This window comes from Sinocyclocheilus grahami, unplaced genomic scaffold, assembly GCF_001515645.1.
Source record: "Sinocyclocheilus grahami isolate Dianchi unplaced genomic scaffold, SAMN03320097.WGS_v1.1 scaffold133.1, whole genome shotgun sequence".
Lineage (NCBI taxonomy): Eukaryota > Metazoa > Chordata > Actinopteri > Cypriniformes > Cyprinidae > Sinocyclocheilus > Sinocyclocheilus grahami.
This window is the reverse complement of record NW_015505312.1, coordinates 1,440,956-1,460,703: the sequence shown is the minus strand read 5'-3', so window position 1 is coordinate 1,460,703 and position 19,748 is coordinate 1,440,956. Positions and strand designations below refer to the sequence as shown.

At 35.2% G+C, this 19,748-nt stretch overlaps 2 protein-coding genes across 2 annotated transcripts in view; one reads left to right on the top strand and one right to left on the bottom strand.

The window, feature by feature from the left end:
* Window positions 1–19,748, bottom strand: part of LOC107590835 (voltage-dependent calcium channel subunit alpha-2/delta-4-like) — a 36,770-nt gene that overhangs the window by 732 nt on the left and 16,290 nt on the right. Inside the window, exons 15-37 of the mRNA XM_016279751.1 lie at window positions 18,655–18,729; window positions 18,434–18,520; window positions 18,265–18,336; window positions 17,381–17,442; window positions 17,139–17,206; window positions 16,259–16,304; window positions 16,024–16,121; window positions 15,690–15,783; window positions 15,451–15,543; window positions 14,860–15,048; window positions 14,032–14,138; window positions 6,075–6,136; window positions 5,455–5,469; window positions 5,107–5,151; window positions 4,884–4,946; window positions 2,301–2,371; window positions 2,099–2,174; window positions 1,940–1,992; window positions 1,775–1,830; window positions 1,547–1,567; window positions 463–580; window positions 257–372; window positions 87–169 (exon numbers count right to left, since the gene is read on the bottom strand). Coding sequence (XP_016135237.1) covers window positions 87–169; window positions 257–372; window positions 463–580; window positions 1,547–1,567; window positions 1,775–1,830; window positions 1,940–1,992; window positions 2,099–2,174; window positions 2,301–2,371; window positions 4,884–4,946; window positions 5,107–5,151; window positions 5,455–5,469; window positions 6,075–6,136; window positions 14,032–14,138; window positions 14,860–15,048; window positions 15,451–15,543; window positions 15,690–15,783; window positions 16,024–16,121; window positions 16,259–16,304; window positions 17,139–17,206; window positions 17,381–17,442; window positions 18,265–18,336; window positions 18,434–18,520; window positions 18,655–18,729 — 1,770 coding nt within the window. The remainder of the gene's footprint in view (window positions 1–86; window positions 170–256; window positions 373–462; window positions 581–1,546; window positions 1,568–1,774; window positions 1,831–1,939; window positions 1,993–2,098; window positions 2,175–2,300; window positions 2,372–4,883; window positions 4,947–5,106; window positions 5,152–5,454; window positions 5,470–6,074; window positions 6,137–14,031; window positions 14,139–14,859; window positions 15,049–15,450; window positions 15,544–15,689; window positions 15,784–16,023; window positions 16,122–16,258; window positions 16,305–17,138; window positions 17,207–17,380; window positions 17,443–18,264; window positions 18,337–18,433; window positions 18,521–18,654; window positions 18,730–19,748) is intronic.
* On the top strand, window positions 6,495–12,384 carry LOC107590836 (leucine-rich repeat and transmembrane domain-containing protein 2-like). The gene is made up of 4 exons (XM_016279752.1): window positions 6,495–6,881; window positions 7,770–7,945; window positions 8,023–8,769; window positions 11,740–12,384. The coding sequence occupies exons 2-4, from the start codon at window positions 7,921–7,923 to the stop codon at window positions 12,216–12,218; spliced, it is 1,251 nt and encodes a 416-aa protein (XP_016135238.1). The 5' UTR covers window positions 6,495–6,881; window positions 7,770–7,920; the 3' UTR covers window positions 12,219–12,384.

Below are 19,748 nucleotides of genomic sequence, written 5' to 3'. Positions count from 1 at the left end.
AAATACAACAAAAAAAGTAATTTAATTTAATACTATGTCATATATGTGCACACTTGTTCATGCACTGTATGATTGTGGTGGCTTACATGAGGATGGTATGCGTGACAAGACTCTGGTCGTCTGCGAATCTTCTGAGATTTCATCCTGTTGCACTTAACTGTGGCGTTATGTTCAAAGGAGTTAAGAATACCTCAGTTTCACAAGGTTTAACCAAACCACATTCAAATACAAGAAACTCATCATCATGGAAGGATATATTTGACTTCTCTGGGCGCGAGTGTAATGGGAGCGTACTGTCGGGAGCAGTCGCAGTCGGCCTGGACCACCAGCATGACCAGGTTACTGTTAGGAACCTGCTGTAGGACAAACATCCTGAAATATGACAGAGAAAGAGAGAGACATTGACAAATGAATACTGGCACAAATCCACCCATCTGAAGACAGTCTGACTGATGGACGTACTTCTGACAACGGCCACATTTGATGATGCTGTTGGTCTCTCTGATGGAAGTGTCGTACATGAAGCCGGGATACTCTGTGTTACAAGGCTGCATTAGTTCCACCTTCTTCTGTCTGTGTGCTGGAGAGGACAAGATTTTCATTAGAACAGATAGAAAACAGATTCAGCTGTCTGTAGTCCAGAGTTTTTTAAGATGGGGTTTTAAACATAATATTGGAAATAATATATATATATATATAAAGATATATATATATATATATATATATATATATATATAAATATATATGAAATAACAAGTAAAATGTATCTAAATGTATACAATAACGTATATATATAAAATGTTTTTATACTTTTATAAATATCTATTTGAATAATTTTATAAATATTCTTTCTGCTTTTTAAAATGTTGCTTTATGAATATATAGTGTGCATAATATATTTGTCTGCCTTAATATTATGATCAAATTTAGAGGCCTTTCACATTAAATCGTTCATTTAAAAAACCACTGGTCAGGTCTAGGTCAGTAAAGCAGTCATTACTTTGTTAGCAATACAATGTTTTAGCACAACTGTTTAAGAATCTCTGATTAATATGGTGGTCCAGTAGTGCACAACACAACAAAATCGCCACAACACAATGCATAGGACTCATTTTGTTGTGTTGTGCTAATTTCATTGTGTTGTGGCTTGTTTCTGTTGTATTGCGACTTTTTTCCATTGTGTTGCACCTTGTTTCTGTTGTGTTGTGCTAATTTTGTTGTTTTGCGTCTTGTTTCTATTGCGTTGCGTCATTTTTTCATTGTGTTACGTTTGTTTCCATTGTTTTGTGTTAATTGCGTTGTGTTGCAGCTTGTTTCTTTTGTGTTGTGGAGATTTCGTTGTGATAATAAATCAGGATCTTCTTATGGTATGAGACCAGACTAGACTAATATTTTGTCAAGAAAACCTAGATCTATGCTAAAGTCACTACAGATGACTAAGTCATTTCATTAGCTACAAATTATCAGGCTCTAATTTGGATCCTGGCTATAGAAAGGCACAAACTAAATGAAGGACATTTGCTCATGTACACATGTGGATACTTACATGCGTGAAACCCAGCTTTAGCTGAACCGTGTCAATGAGAAACAGTTACAGCAAAATGATGAACAACAATGGAAATGGAGAATGAAGAAATGAGAGACTGACACTACATAAAATGATACATTAAATTAAACTGAGATGGAGATGAGGTTTACATGTCTGGGTGTTTGAGGATTTCTGAAGTTTGAACAAAAACAAAAACGTTACATCCTTCGTAACTTCCTAACTTACCATCCACAACATAGTCACTATGCCAAAGACCACAGATGTTGAACTCCAACAGAAACCTGTAAGTTTAAAATGGAGGATACATTTTTACTGGCAAATCAAATTACATCGCAAATGAATAAAATAGCTCATGTTCCCCCTGGTTTCACAACCTCAAACAGCACTTACATCACAAAATGTGAGAAGAACCACTTTACTAATGCCAGCACACCATAGAAAGGCTGTGAGGTGAACAGAGGTGGATTGTCAACAGTGTCAGTACAATATAGACTGCATTATGCACTATAAAGAATAGATTCTCTCTAATAGATGCTAAGGTGTACATACGCTGAACAGTGGTCGAGCTCCACTAGTGTGATGATGGGCGTTCTTACACATGGCCTGGTAGTCATACAGAGTCACCCTTGTAGGACAATATACAGCATTACTTCATGCTCAGATTTTGAAAGTACCACTAAACTATAAAGGAATAATTCACCAAAGAAAAATGTATTATATTATATAAAAAAACTCTGAGGAGACCAGTTACCTTTTAAACAGGCCAGATTTTAGTAACTGGGCCATGACAGATCCGTCTATTTCCCCAAAGAATTTACCAACCTGTATGAAAGGACACAGAGACTAAAGCATACATACAGCAGACTGAAGGATTATTCAGGTTTAGATATACAGTATGACACAATATGAAATCATTTCTGAATCCCATGATGAATAAACACACACACACCTACACGCTCATAGACAGACAGATGTGCAGTGATCCAGTTGTGCAAACAGATGCCTGAATCTGCCCTGTCTGCCCCATGGCAATCTGGGATTAGACTCCATAAGCATTCATCTCCTGGCTACTGCTCACATAGCTACAATGCATGTGTTGCAACAAACAGCTGCGGTTATGGTATGAGACCATTGTCAGCATATGGATATATGCAACCAAATACAATAATACACAATTAATCTAATACATAAGTCAACAATAATGATGACATTTATCATTAATTTAAATAAAACATACTGTTGACTAAAATATCATGATTTATAATTAACAATGCACTAAACAATGTTTTTAAAGAAGAAAAATCTATATGGTTTTTGATGAAGCTGAACAGTGAATTAAAGGAATAGTTCACAAAAAAAGGAAACTTTCTGAAAATGTACTCACCCCAGGCCACTGAAGAATTATAGGAGTTTGTTTCTTCTTCAGAAAAGATCTGGAGAAATTTAGCATTACATCACTTGCTCAACCAATGGATCATCTGCAGTGAATGGGTGCCATCAGAATGAGAGTCTAAACAGCTGATAAAAACATTACAATAATCCACAAGTAATCCAAGTAATAAAAACCCCCAGTACATCAATTAAATGTCTTGCAAAGTGATAATCTTCATGATTGTAAGAAATAAACACATCATTAAAGGGGTCATATGACGTTGCTAAAAAATAACATTATTTTGTGTATTTGGTGTAATGAAATGTGTTTATGCGGTTTAAGGTAAAAAAAACACAGTATTTTCCACATACTGTACATTATTGTTTCTCCTCTATGCGATGCCTTTCTGAAACGCGTAGATTTTTACAAAGCTCATCGGTCTGAAAAGCGAGGTGTGCTCTGATTGGCCAGCTATCCAGTGCGTTGTGATTGACCGAATACCTCAAGCTTGTGACGGAATTGTTACGCCCCTTAACATACTGTGATGGCGTGTCTGGCCGGAGCGACGAGACAAAAACATTAAAACCCATTACTTTCTTTGCGTATACATTTGGGTGGTGTTATGCAAATCTTCCCACACAGTGATGCAGACATGTGGGGGCGTGTTAGAACGAGCCATTTTAGGAGGGCGTGGACGAGTCTTAACTTTTATAAAGAATATCTCTTTGTGTTTGAGACTTTAGTCTTTGCAACTTTAGGGATCTTATCTATTCACAAACAGCTTGTAACATTCCAAAGAGAAAGGAAAACTTGAAATCACATCATAAGACCCCTTTAAAACATTTTAACATTAAAATGTCACTTCTGGCTAAAATACAAAATAAAGTCCATAATCCATAATAACACTTACTCCAGTGAAAATGTCCTCTCACATCAAAATCCACCAACATATTTGTTTATAACTGTTTTGTACTGTTTTTTGATTGTAAATGGTGCTTGATCTATCCACATTCTTCTCCTGATTCAGACAAGATGACTTTTTCACTGGAGAAAGCAATATTATGGATAGAGGACTTGTACTTTAGTTGGAAGCAACTGCTTGAAGTTAAAAACTTAATGGATTTACAAACACAAAAGATTACAAACATAGAGCCTTCACTTTATAAGATGTTAAATGATGGACTGGAGTCGTGTGGATTACTTGTGGATTATTGTGATGTTTTTATCAGCTGTTTGGAATCTCATTCTGACGGCACCCATTCACTGCAGAGAATCCATTGGTGATGTAATGCTAAATTTCTCCAAATCTGTTCCAATGAAGAAACAAACTTATCTCATTATTGAATGCCCAGAGGGTGAGCACATTTTCAGGAAGTTTAAATTTTTTTGGTAAACTTGAACTAAGTTGTGCGCTACTCAGAATGTATAAAGGTAAGGTCACATTGATTAGTCGATTGTGTATTGTCAATAGTGTATCAATGTACAGTATGAAGCACAGTTCCCACGGAAATTACTTTTAAATCAAGCAGCCTTCTGTTGGTCAACGATTGTATGCAAGCATCATATTTATTTGTATAAAGGACGTCATTCTCCATTTCGATTTTCTGTATGCACTTTACTGTCCTATAAATAAAAGCCCAAAAGATAAAATTTTAAAATATGTGGCAACCTTTCCCAACTAATCCACTTTCACCAGGTCCATTCTCATTCTCTCAATCACTGTCTCATTTGAGACCCCATCTATTCGCTCCAAGGACAAGCTTGTGGTACATTATCGAGTCCTCATCTTGTCACCTGCCCTTCACACCAAACCCCCTGGGCACTGGAAACACCCAAGCACAGCTAGAGCCGTCACCTAACACAAGTCAACATCTTCCAGCTTCTCTTCTGTGAATAAATGCTGTTGGGGCATGTTGTCACAAAAGGTCAATGTGTGTTCAATGAACTGTTTGAAATACTCACATCCCCTTTTTCCTTTGAGACCAGTGTGAAGCCATTATTGTCAACAAGGTAACAGTTCACATCCTGTGAAAAACAGAGATGGATTAGAATTGACATTAGAATCTCCCTTGTTGAACTGAATCAGAATTCATTCTAGTGAATCAGTTCGTGTAAACTGATTCAGAACAACGATTCACAGATTACATAAAGATAACACAAAGAAGAGTCAATTAGCTTCACTCACAACGCTCTCACAGCTGAGAGGACATATACCGTCCACATCACTGCACTGCAAAGAGGAAGAAGGCAACCACAATGGCTTTAGTAAATGGACAAGAACATTTTATCAAATGCATTATACTGAGAAAACACTACAGTTGTGAAATTAACTGTACATTATGACACTATGAATGGGGTACAAATTAGGGCCTAAAAATAGTTTTTTGCTAACAAATGGTGGTTGTAAATAAAAATTGCAACTAATTTGGTGCATGTCTAAATTTGTGGGGGGTTGTGTGTACTTAAAGTAATGGGACACCAAAGTGTACCATATTAGTTGAACATGCCTTAGAAATAACAATGCAATACTTACATCTGTGTTGTTTGGCTGACCAGAGGAAATAAGGGAAGAAGAAGAAAAAGAAAACGAGCAGGAAAAGATTAAATGTTTTGGAGAGTTGTTTGTGTGCGTTGCACTAGATGACAAAAACTACAAGAAAAGAGTCCTTGTGTGAAACAGGGGTGGTGTTTGAAAATTCCTAGGTTTAAACCCCAGAAGGGACCATAAGTCATGTGGCAAGTCGCACTGAATAAAAAAGTGTTTGGTAAGGAGCAAGCATCTTGATAAATTGCTTGGAGGCCTGCAGACGTGAGCATGTACATGTACGCTTAGAAATCTCCAGTGACAAACACTATTTGCTCATTCGTCAGTTCAGGACCACAACACTTAATATTTGCTAGATTGTTGTCATAGAGTCTCCCTTTACACTACACACACTCAAGAAAAGTCGGTAAAATACAGCTCAGTGTGGTGTGTTAATATGAAGGAATTTTCCGTATTTATTTTTTTTACAGATGTTTCATTTTGAATTACTCATAGCATTGCATAGTGTTTTTGGGTTGAAGGAAATTTACATAAATTCAACAGAAAATGTACACATATTACATATTATATCAAATATGTAATATGAATATTTTTGAGGTAAAACTCACTTGTTTGGCAATAGACAGGAGCACTCTCTCCAGCAAGTCCAGGGATGCTTGCATTCCAATAGCTGCAAATGGAAGAAAAAGGAAAATCTGAAAACTTTTAAGATCATTTTATAGAGGTTGCATTCTTATTTCCAGTCAATTAAATATTTTTGTGCAGAGCATTACAAAAAATATATATGTTGGATAAAAACGTCCATAAATATTTACAATAATGTTTCCAGCGACTTTAAAATCCTTTTATAGACAATTTCTAGTGAAATTAAATATTTTTGAGCTGGTCATTTCAACACATAATCATAACAAAATAATATTTTGATGACAACTTCCATAAATAATTTTATAATAATATATTTAATATATAAATATATAATATAATATTATAATATATTACATATTTTATGATTTTTTTCCCCCATTATTTTTCAGTTTCCAGGTTTTCCATGAGCGTAAGAACCCTGTTTTAATGTTTTGCTTGACAACATCTGTTGACGCTGTATATCACACGATTAATCCTTATATGTTCAACATCATAAGCTACCACAAAGAGTCATGAAAAAACTGAAGAGGCTACCAGTTTCTAAGCTGTATCAGCTGGTGTTTTATCTCTTCTGCCCTCTCCTCAGTCCATCCATCTCTCTCTCTCTGGCCGTGCAGGCAGGCACAGACTGTTCTAATGTTAGTCCTACTTACTGATGTGACCCACACTCATACACACTCTGGATTTTCAAGCTGTGAGCTGCCAGTTCCTCTTGTTTCTTTCATTTTAATCATTTTAATCATGAGGACCCCTACGAAGACTGCTGGAAGGTATGTTTCAGGTCTGATTTGCTTTTAGTGCAGTCATAATCATTTCTCACTGATTAGGTTAAAAAAACAGTGGTCGTTGTTTGTGCTATTCAATATTTAGGACTTTGTTAGACAGAAGAATTGCCTTCTTTACAACAATTTTAGTATAATATAAATTCACACCATTTAATTCTTAAATCTATGCTTTTAATAATTTTCTTTAGGGTTTTCTTTCTATTCTAGGTCTATAGAACATTCCACTTTAATCAGATATAGAAATATCTGGGATTTTTTTTTTTTACAGATTTCATTCAATTTTATGTATTATGAAAAGTGCACATTCCAGCACGCACAATTTGATCCTCTTTTCACTGATAAAGCGGATGTTGTTCTCAGCTCTGATTTATTATCTAATAGTGTGGACAGTTTAATCCTTGATAGTTTAATGCAACCAATGTGATGGGCAAAAAGGAGAAAGAGTAATGTTGGTGTGTTTGTATTATATACTATATATATATATAAATAATATAAAATATTCAAAAAGAAATATGAATAGTGTGAAGCAGCTGAAAATATACTTTGTAAGTAACCTCACAATGCCTCTAGTTTTTCACTTGGCTTTTTTCTCTCACAACAAGCAATGGGCCTCTGGGCAGCTTTTATACAAAGTACTCTCTTTCACTATTTCTTTGCCTTCTGAAGACTCAAATTCATGTCAGGTCTGTGCTGTTGTGCTGACCTCATGATGTAATATATGTTCAGCCTTCACAGGGCATTCATTGAACATTTTAATTGTAGTCAGCTTATTATAAAGCATAAAACATAAAATCTGTACCAGCAGAACATGCATCATAGCACCCATCCTTCTTTACTCATTCTTTTAACAGTGTTTGCCTTGTTTGTTACCAGTTTTGCAACAACTACAGCAATTCCAAGTGAATTCAACAAATTTCCTGGTGCATTCATCATGATGGAGAAGGAAGGCATTAATTTGGTGTAGACCAGTGGATGCTCCTCCAAAGGTTTGCTCAGGAACTGTTACAACAGGGTTTGGTGGACAATGCGGTCCAGCATGAACATTATAGGTAAGATTCTCAACCTATTACAACATCCTCAACCTTCTCAACTCTCATGATTTCCTAACCCTCTCCATTTTCTCTAGTTTCCTCAGGTCTCTTGATGACTCTTCTGAGCTCTTGTGGAACATCTACAAGTTGTCCATCAGGCTGTTCCTGCAATGTAAACCACACAGATTGCAGTGACCTTAACCAACTGGCTTCATTGGACTCTATCCTGGACCAGCTTCCCTTTGACACAAGCTACCTCAACCTCTCAAATAACAACTTCACCACTGTGGAACCTGGGAGTTTTCCCCATTTTTGTGGCTTGCTACATCTAGACCTCTCCAGAAACCTTCTCTCCAGCATCAACCTTGGGTGTTTTTCCAATCTCAGCACCCTGCTTCATCTCAACCTCTCCAGAAACCTTCTCTCCAGTGTCTTCCCTTCAAGCTTCTCCCACTTGAACAACCTGGGGGTCCTGGATCTCTCTGAAAACCTCCTTGTGAGGCTCCCCGTTAACTTGTTCTCTGACCTCGGCAGCCTAACAGAACTGGTTCTAAGAGACAACATTCTTAAGGAACTGAATCCAGATCAGTTCAAAGGCCTGACTGAGCTTAAGCGTCTAGATCTTTCCTTTAACAGTCTCAGCTCCATGCCCACACACCTGATGGATGGGCTCCAGAATCTAGTGTGGCTCTCGCTTATGGGCAATAAGCTGAGAACTCTGCAGCGGAATTCACTTGAGCCAGCGACCGCTCTACAGCAACTTCTGCTCGATGGAAACCCATGGAATTGTAACTGCAATTTAATTCCCCTCAAGCATTGGCTGGAATGGATTGTATACACAGGTGAGAGAGGTCATTTATCACAGCTGGGAATTAGTTATGCACAATATTTATCTGTACCATATCAGTTACAGTATCGGCCGATTTAGAGAGATTTAAAGTCACAATGTAAAGAAAGTAGTGACAGAACCATGTCAAATGTATTGTGATGTAAATGAAAATGAAATTAGTTATCAAAAAAATGTAGAGAGAAGTGGTTCTATGCATCAGTTATTGATTGAAAGGAGGCGGATCAGAATGTGAGTTGCAGTCGATTGTAATAAAGGGACAGGGTTTAAGAGGACTGAATGATTAGAGAATACTGCCATATATCACCAGAAAGAAGTGTTTTGTTGATGATTTAATTCAAATTCAATTAATGCAATCTTTAGCAAATCTCAAAACGAATACCCATATTTCATAGTGTCAGTTATAATGTTGTGATGTGTTAATTATAATGTTGTGATGTCTAAATTCACTTGTAGCATTTAAAACTATTTTTTACAGTTTTTTAAAGATGGTTCAACCATCAATGTTCAGTGACTAACATTAAATCCATTAAATTAATCATAATATGATTCTAATATAATATAATATAATATAATATAATATAATATAATATAATATAATATGTAATTATGTGTGTATGTATTCAAATTAAACATAAAATAATAAATTATGAATGAATAATATATATTATTCTTTTTATTATATTTTTTCACTGATTTATTTTTTATTTATTTAGACAAATTAATATAGAATTTATTACTGAGAATTTATCAGTTAATGGCCAAAACATTAAATTACTTATCGGCTTATCAACATTTGTAAGAATTTTCATATATTTATATTTATATGTATATTAATATATATATATATATATATATATATATTAATCTTTACATTTAAAGATACTTTACATACATATTTAGCATAGACCAATATATTTAAGTTTATTTAATTTTAATTTATATTTTAATATCTTAAATTAAATTTCAATTTCCATAAAAGTTTTATGTATTTCTCTTTTATCATTCCATAGCAGTAATATATATATATATATATATATATATATATATATATATATACACTGTATATATATTATATATTAAAATATAAATTTAAATACACTCTATCTACATATTTAACATAGACCAATACATTTCACTTTTTTTATTTTACATTTTAATATCTTAATCTCTGGTGCTCTGGACCGAAAAATATTTTGTTTTGAATTTTTAAAAATCACAGCTTCATCTGAATGGTACGAAACTTGGTGACTTGGTGGCATTTGGAATGTGAACACACAAAAAAAATTGAGGGCTTGATTCGAACAGGCTAAATGGTTGTAAAAAAAATAGTCACACTTGTGGTCTTCGGTCAAAAATGACCGACCATAGGAAATTAATGGGAAATTGACAAAAACTGCACATTTTTGTGCGTAAAATCTACAAATCTGCCACAATGCAGAGAAAAAGTAAACAACAATGATGGGGTGAAACTCTAAAACATCAAGAGTGCAAAACCAACAAATCCACTCACACACACACATACACACACTCACAGACTGGTGGCATTTGGAATGTGAACACACAAAAAAAATTGAGGGCTTGATTCGAACAGGCTAAATGGTTGTAAAAAAAATAGTCACACTTGTGGTCTTCGGTCAAAAATGACCGACCATAGGAAATTAATGGGAAATTGACAAAAACTGCACATTTTTGTGCGTAAAATCTACAAATCTGCCACAATGCAGAGAAAAAGTAAACAACAATGATGGGGTGAAACTCTAAAACATCAAGAGTGCAAAACCAACAAATCCACTCACACACACACATACACACACTCACAGACACACACACACATACACAATTATACACATTCAAATGAATTGGTATGGCTATAACGGTATAGCCATAACGAGTCAGAAAATTGAAATAAGAGGTTGAAATCAGATCAGACCCATAAGGATTAAGCTATGAAAAAATATTAATTTTTGTTACATTTTTATAGAATTTTAATGTTTTGTGTAACGTCTCGGTTACGTATGTAACCCTCGTTCCCTGAAGGAGGGAACGGAGACGTCACGTCGGAGGACCGACGAAATTGGGATCTCGCTTAGAGGGACCAATCTACTTCGAGTGTAAACTAAACGAGCCAATGCACATTGGCATGCGATTATTGCATCCAGCTGCTGCTGATCACAGCGTGAGTATAAGTAGGCAGCGGGTGCAGCGCATATTCAGTTTTTCGCTGAGGAGCCGAGCCGGTGACCCGGTCGCTCAGCGGTGGTACAGGAGCTGTGGCGACGGGACGTGACGTCTCCGGGACCGACTGAAAGGGAACAAAATGCTTTCTCTGTGTTCAGGTTTGACTGTAGTAATAATAATAATTCAAAAACTGACACTTTAAATCAACATTTCAAACCAAATAAAATCTAAACCTTTACAAAAAGTTGTCTTTGAAAATGTCTAAATATATATCCAAACCAACAACTTAATAAAAATAAGTATTTACAGTATGTCTAAAAACAATTAGAGAATTTATAGGCCTTTTATATAGAGCTATATGGGAATCTATGGGCTAAACCATGGAATTGCAGATGTTTTTCTTATTTTACTCCCATCAGATGGCACTAATCTGGCTTAAAAAATTGGATTTTAAAGGCATTGTCTCTATTGTAACATGAAATACTGCCATAATTGAAAAATAATAGAAACTATTTGAAAAAATGTGGGAAAAATTGATCATAACTATTGCATAAATATTAATGAGTGCCATGAAATTCTCTCAAAATACAAAAGAAAAAATATTATTAAACAAAAATATGTTACATTGATTTTACTGGGCGGGAAAAAAGTTAAATTTTAGGTGTCCGGTCACTTTTGACTGTGAAGACCACATGTGTGACTCCCATATAAGGAGCACCAGAGGGTTAAATTTCATTAAAATTTCCATAAAAGTTATATGTCTTTCTCTTTTTTCATTCCATAGGTGGCAGCATAGATTCCGCCAACTGCTCCTTTCCTGCTAATTTGCATGGTAAGGATCTTCGCAGTATTCCTATGGAGATGTTCAGACACTGTTACCCCCTCTATCTGGACACCAGGGACCCATCTGCAGCCGAGGGCCACCAGGTACCAGCCGGGTCGGCTGGAGATTGCATGCGCCAGCGCTACCGGCTTGTGAGTGTGCGTCGAGCGACTGCCACGGTAGTGGTAGCTGGGGTGGTGTGTGGCGTGGTGTGTGTGATGATGGTGGTAACGGCCACCTACGGCTGCATCTACGCAATGCTGATGGCTCACGAACAGCAGCAGCTGACAGAGAGAAACAGCCAGCAGCAACAGCCGCTGATGGTGGCAAAGAAACCAGAACAGGATGAAAAGGTGGATCTGATGCCGACTATCGGAAAGGGAGCAGAAGCCACAGAGTGCGTAGTGTGGATGACATTTCCTCCAGAAGTGTGTGTTTAAAGCACATGAGGAACCTATCGGAAGCTATAGTTTATCATTGATGTACATAGATTTATAAATATTTGTTTGGGAGCGAGAGCAATTACAGCTCCTACAAACTGGCTCAAAAAGACAAATATATTCAACTACTCTATAGCTGTTAAGTAGATTTAAAGGGGTCCTATTATGCTTTTTCACTTTTTCAACTTTAGTTATTCTGTAATGTTGCTGTTTGAGCATAAAAAAGATCTGCAAAGTTACAAAGCTCAAAGTCCACTTCAAAAGGAGATATTTTATTTAACAGAAATCACTTTACAAAAACTACAACGAACGACTCGTTCGGACTACAATGCATATTTTCCGGGATTTGTGATATCACAAAGATTGACGAATGGGATGAGACCTGGTTGAGCTGCACTAGAGAAGGCAACGAGTGTTATCACTATGTCGGAGACACACTAGCTTTCCCAAGGCAGACGAACTTAGGGTGGTTACAATCATTCAGGTTTAAATCGCGCTCAAATTGATTTGATTTTAAGCAATATTTACACTGAAGCTGGTAGGAGACTATGGTAAGGGGTGTGACATTTCCTGACCAGGCGCCGAGTGCTGCCAATCACAACACACACTGGCCCAGCTAACCAATCACAGCACATTTCGTATTTCAGAAGGCGGGCCTTCATTTGACACAGGAACTATTCGAGCCGTTCATGCCAGACTGGGGAGAGAGAGGTGATGAAATAATGTAAAATATGTGAAAAATAATGTTTTTCAAACAACCAAGTATGAGAGCCTGTTCTAGTACACCCCCAAAACAAAATCAAGACTTTGTAAAAGAGCATATTAGGACCCCTTTAAGGAACGTAAAAAAGAAAATACTGAATATGATTTTATGTAAACTTTTATATTTTCCTAGGAATTCTCCTAACAAACCACCTCTGTGTTTGATTTCTTATAGTTGTAATCAATCAGTAGTTACTTAGCATATTAGTATATTTTTATAAAATTGAGAAACAGAATAATATTTTAAATATATGTATCTATGTTTAATATACAAGTAATGTATGTCTACATTAGGGATGCACCAGTATTAACATTCTGGTTGATAATTATGGTAAATAAGTTTATTATTATTTTCATGTTGTTAAAATTCTGTAGTATTTGGTCACAATAAATAAAAAAATAATATGCTAAAAACTAGTGCTGTCAAACGATTAATCGCATCCAAAATAAAAGTTTTTGTTTACATAATATATGTATGTGTGCTGTCTATATTTATTATGTATATATAAATACACACACATGCATGTATATAGTTCAGAAAATCATGTTATGTTCATATATTAAATATATATATTTACAATATAAATTATATGAATATAAATATACAGTAGCCATGTAAATACATGTAAATATTTTCAAAATAGATACTGTGTGTGTATTTATATATACATAATAAATATACACAGTACACACACATATATTATGTAAACAAAAACTTTTATTTTGTATGAGATTAATCGCGATTAATCGTTTGACAGCACTACTAAAAACTAAAATCCATAATTTTAAATTCAACCAGGCATTATTTTGCACAGTGTGAAAAATGCATATTCATTTTCAGATTTGCTATAGATTATATTTACCAGTGTTTACCAATTATTAGTTTTTAAACAATCAAATATTTAATATCAGCCCAAAAAAATTATAGGTCTCAATCTTTTGGAACCTACTCCATTTTGAATAATCAATAACGTGCTGAATGATCACAAAATGATATGTTGAATGTAAAATCAGATTTGAGCATATAAACAATGACAGACGGATATCTTACCTCCAGCAATAGCTGTTCTTTTTCCTTCAGTAACCGTCACAGATGTTACCGCCACAAAAGTGTTCTTCCCTGTTGGACAGAGGTCATAGATTACTGTAGCCGATGAACTGTGACATTGCAACAAATCCATTTAACAATGACTTTTTGGGCACCTTTGTTTATATCATCATGCGGGACATAGAAGAAGAATTGACCAGGTTTGTTTTCAGCTGCCAGGCGATACCAAATGGGAAAGTGGTCCACTGTGAAGAGGTTTTCTTTGTCCACAGGGGTCAAGAACCTCCTATGAGGTCAAAGTATCAGGAAATTTGGGGAAAGACCAAAATCTCTCAGTTTGTTTAGAAAATATTGTTTCAATAACATATTTCAAATGAGAAATAAAATTGGGCAATGGTATCAAATGTTTTTTCTTTATCTCAAATCACGCTAAAAATGTATTTTAGCCGGTCCAATGATCAACGTTCAGGGACTATTGCTAACATTCATTATATATACGCACAAATAAATAAATTAATGATAATAAATTATAATTACAAATATTTCTAATCAATTTAGATCATTTTGTATGTATGTATATATAAATATTTAATATCAGCCCAAAAAAATTATAGGTCTCAATCTTTTGGAACCTACTCCATTTTGAATAATCAATAACGTGCTGAATGATCACAAAATGATATGTTGAATGTAAAATCAGATTTGAGCATATAAACAATGACAGACGGATATCTTACCTCCAGCAATAGCTGTTCTTTTTCCTTCAGTAACCGTCACAGATGTTACCGCCACAAAAGTGTTCTTCCCTGTTGGACAGAGGTCATAGATTACTGTAGCCGATGAACTGTGACATTGCAACAAATCCATTTAACAATGACTTTTTGGGCACCTTTGTTTATATCATCATGCGGGACATAGAAGAAGAATTGACCAGGTTTGTTTTCAGCTGCCAGGCGATACCAAATGGGAAAGTGGTCCACTGTGAAGAGGTTTTCTTTGTCCACAGGGGTCAAGAACCTCCTATGAGGTCAAAGTATCAGGAAATTTGGGGAAAGACCAAAATCTCTCAGTTTGTTTAGAAAATATTGTTTCAATAACATATTTCAAATGAGAAATAAAATTGGGCAATGGTATCAAATGTTTTTTCTTTATCTCAAATCACGCTAAAAATGTATTTTAGCCGGTCCAATGATCAACGTTCAGGGACTATTGCTAACATTCATTATATATACGCACAAATAAATAAATTAATGATAATAAATTATAATTACAAATATTTCTAATCAATTTAGATCATTTTGTATGTATGTATATATATATATCTTATAACTGATCTTTTTATTATTATCATTATTTTTCATATAATATGGTATTTATTGCTACTGAGTAAAGTTGTTTGGTTTTTTTTAATAGTTCACTCACTTTCCAACACGTTTCTCACTTCCTGCATATCTGATCACACGCATGAGCCCAGATCGGGTTCCCAGGAAAGCCGACTCCATGCCTTCATCTACACTATACGGAGATAAAAGCAAAGAAAGAATGACTATAAACACTGACTCCTTTTTTTCCAAAATGTTCTTCAAAATAAAAGAGGGACACACAAAAAAGTCAGGCTTTGCTTAATGCACAACATCCAGAGATTAAATAAAGCCTCTTACCCGGGGGCGGTTAGCGTTAGCGCTGTCCAGTAGGCCTCCAGTGGTGCTGTTACCACTGCATCAAAAAGAACTTGCTGAAGAAGTATCTCGTCACCTGATGCAACAATAAAACCTTTACTTTAAGAATAGCATACGCTTATTATGTATAACTGTGTGCTGTTGAACATGGTAAAATGTGGTAAACAGAGTTGAAAGTACACTCTTAGTTGAAAACATTAGCCAAACTAGCCACAGTATAATAAACATGTTAAAATCAGGGGATGAGTTTAAAGTATTTGTCATCTGCATAGAAAATACTGCAGAAAAATGTAAAATACAGTTGAGGAAAACTCACACTCCAAGTCCGGCTCTTTCCCAGTCAGGTATCGGACCACAGCCTGGAGCTGAGTGAGCTTACGGTGGTGTGGGTCAATATCTGTCTCACAATACGTCCTGAGTGGGTAAACCAAAGACCATAGTTCAGCTTATCAAGACATAGAGCTAAGTTTGAAAGGTTTTAGGGACCTATTGTCCTGTCGGTGTTCTGAAGAAGGTGTTGGCCTGTTTGATTTTTGTTCGACAGTACTTACCATTCATCTGCTATAGTGAGGTCTGGCTGCTGAAGGTCATGAAGACCTAAAGAAAGGAGAAAATGGTGAGTAGCTTTGAGGCAGCTCATTATCTGTTGTGCGCGTGTGTTGACAATTTCTTAAATGGGTGTTCCTTCAACTTCAGGCACTTTTATTTCCCAGGGGCTGATTTTTATTAAACCATTTTTCTTCTTGGTACGTATATGAAGGAAACTTTTCTTAAATCTCTGTAAAAGCATTCATTTTGGCTACTTCTTCATCGTTTATCAATTTTATTGTTTTACCCTTGTTGCAAACAGAAAAAATCCATCATAAAAATAAATGATTAAATTAGTAATCTATGATTATTTAAACAAAGAGTGATAAATATCAATATTTCCATATTTATTATTGGTAAAATGAGATTAATTTATATAAGTCTCTTATGCTCATCATTATTTGATTAAAAAATGCAAATGTTGAATGCAAAATGTGAAATATTACAATTTAAAAGACCTGTTTTTATTACTCTAGTATTCAGTGTCACATGATCCTTTAAAAACCATTCTAATATGCTGATTTGTTGCTCAAAAAACATTATTATTATTATTTTCAATGTTGAAAGCAATTGTGCTGCATAATATTTTGTGGAAACATTGATACATTTTTTTTCAGGATGCTTTAATGAATAGAAATTTTAAAAGAACAGCATTTATTTGAAATATAATTTTTGGGTAACATTATAAACATATTTACTGTCTCTTTTGACCTGTGTCCTTGCTAAATACAAGTATTAATTTCCTTTTTTTAAAAATCTTATTGTACTCAGACTTTTGAAGTGTACTGCATCATTTTCACCAACTGTATATCACATGAGCTATAAATCATATAGTGAACTTACCCTCCTCCACAGAAACATTCCCAAAGAACATGTACTGCCCATGGCCTCTTGTAAGCACCATCCCAAAACTGAAAGCACATCATAATTATGCATTAAAGACATCATATGAAGGTATTGTTACTGAAAATATCTAAATAGAAGGGTAAAATACTGTACAATAAAATGTGTTTTTCAATAAGCTATTTCAACATGTGCAGTAAGTATGAAGGGAATATATTGAGAATGTGAGGAGCATATCAAACCTAAATGGAGTTTCATTGATGGTTGTGTAGAAATAATCATTTTTGAGGAAGAAAGGCCTTTTCTGGGGAATAAAATAAAAAAATTCGGTCACAAAGGCAGATTATTAGTTATGACTCAATATAACATTTACAGTATCACTTTATGTTACACATGTTATTAAAGCCTGAGACACACTGCAGGATTTTAGCAAGATGTCACACTGTGCGACATGGATCTAATAAACTTGGCTACAACATGTTTGTAGACTGTACGATGATGACATCTATTGACTTGTATGCACGTTACTATAAAAGAATAAAACGTCATCAGCATGCGCAGGTGCTAAACAAAAAGAGCATGATAAATCACACTTTAGGAGTTGTAGTATTTTTTTGTAGTTGGAAGCGGCGAAAGAGGAAGGCATACAAGCTTGAGTTAAGCAGTTTTGTATTTTAGCGCCATGTCGGGTTGATTTCATGTCGCATTTTTATTGGTTGGTCAGTAACATGGATCGTACCAGCAAACACACTGTGCGATGATCATCATGCTGTATCGTAGGCTTTGAACCTCTCTCACTGTACGATACAGGACCACCAATTAGGAGCCATGTGTGTTTTGGGCTTAAAAGGATGAATCTTACAAAACCTATCAAGAACATGTTCAGGTCACATTTTACTGAAGGAAAAAACAAACAAACTATATTTTAGCAAACTAGTTTTGCATGAATAAGATTATTTTAAGTGTGAAAATAAAAACAATTTATGATTACGGTAATGCAATATGTAATGAAAATATGGGGGGAATGGACACATTCTTGTCAGGACTTGTACGATTCACCCAAAAGGAGTGTTTCAAGTAATTTAACATTTTTAACATAAAAGATGGCTGATGCAAACACACTCACCCCTTTATCCACAGCTGCTCTCACATCTAAAGTCAGAGTGCCAGTTTTGCCCTTCACCATGGCTGTTCTTAACTGCACAGACAGGGCAGGACATCATTACGATTTTTCTGAGCCTTAAAACAGTGAGGATGCTTACAGGAAGTGTATGTACTGTATGTGGACAACTCACATTGTCCTCAGTGTCCTCCCACTCAGCCTCTGACAGATCTACACTGTTGTAGTTAGGCTTGGGTTTCAACTTCTTCCCATCACTGTACTGTTACAAAATAGAGAAAAAAAAACAGCAAGAGGGATGACAAATCAATATCAGCTCATTATATTATATTAAGTCTATCTAGAGGAGCAGATGTTTGAGTGATTGAGAGAGTAAGAAGATTCAGATGGACTCACCAGTGGTCTTAAATCAGGATGTGCCAGAATGTATCCATTGTTTGTGATGAGAAAGGCATAACCATGTGCTCCAAGCTAAAAGATAAAATCATTAGCATTCATCATTTCATATTTTTGTTGACATTGTCACAGTATTTGTAGCTATGTTCATTAAATGTCTTAAATTAAAAGTATATATATAGTTCAGTTATGAAACTCTAGATGGCGCAGGCGATGGGTTGTTAAAGTAACCGATGATATTCAGAGAGTTAAACGACTTGGCACAGCTGCCAATGAGCTTACTGCCTTGCATTTATATGGCTGGCTAGCATTCACTAGAGATTCCTGCAGCGCGCTTTCAGAGTTTCTCTGAAACTCTCTGCCTTCCCCAGCTCCACCTGTATAGATCTGCTATGGGTTATTTTATATGCTATTTGTGCAGCAGCAGTATGTCTTAAATACTCATGGCACCGTATCGCCATATGCACTGGCAGTAGATCCTGTACTTGCTTGCAGCAGCAGCAATAATCTACAGCTACAGCAATAACTAACAGCAGCAGCAATTCAGCAGCAGCGTAGCAGATCTATTCCGCCAACACCAAATACATTAACATTGTCATATCCATCACCATGCTAAAATCTTCCGAGAGTTGTCATGATTGAATTAAATTTGAACTGAGTCTGATCATATATTTATGCACAGTCAGATTTTTCCAGTGTTATAAATAATTGACCAAGAAAAAAGTAATAATGTTTTCTGTGTAATAATGTTTGATTACATATGCAGTTATATATTAATATAGTTAAATTGTAAAATATGTATACTTCATGGTAGCATTTGTTGAATACTGCCTTTCATTCAAGCTGATTTATTTTACATTTACATTTATTCATTTAGCAGGCACTTTTATCCAAAGTGACTTAAAATTGTGGAATACAACAAGAGATTAATCATAAAGAGGCAAATAAACGCAGGAAGTGGTCGTAATAAAAAGTTTCAGACATTGTTCACATGCAAGCTAGATAGAGAGGGATTACGGAAAGAGAAAGCAAAGTTTTTTTGTTTTAATATTAGAGAAAAAAAAATAATATATATATATATATATATATATATA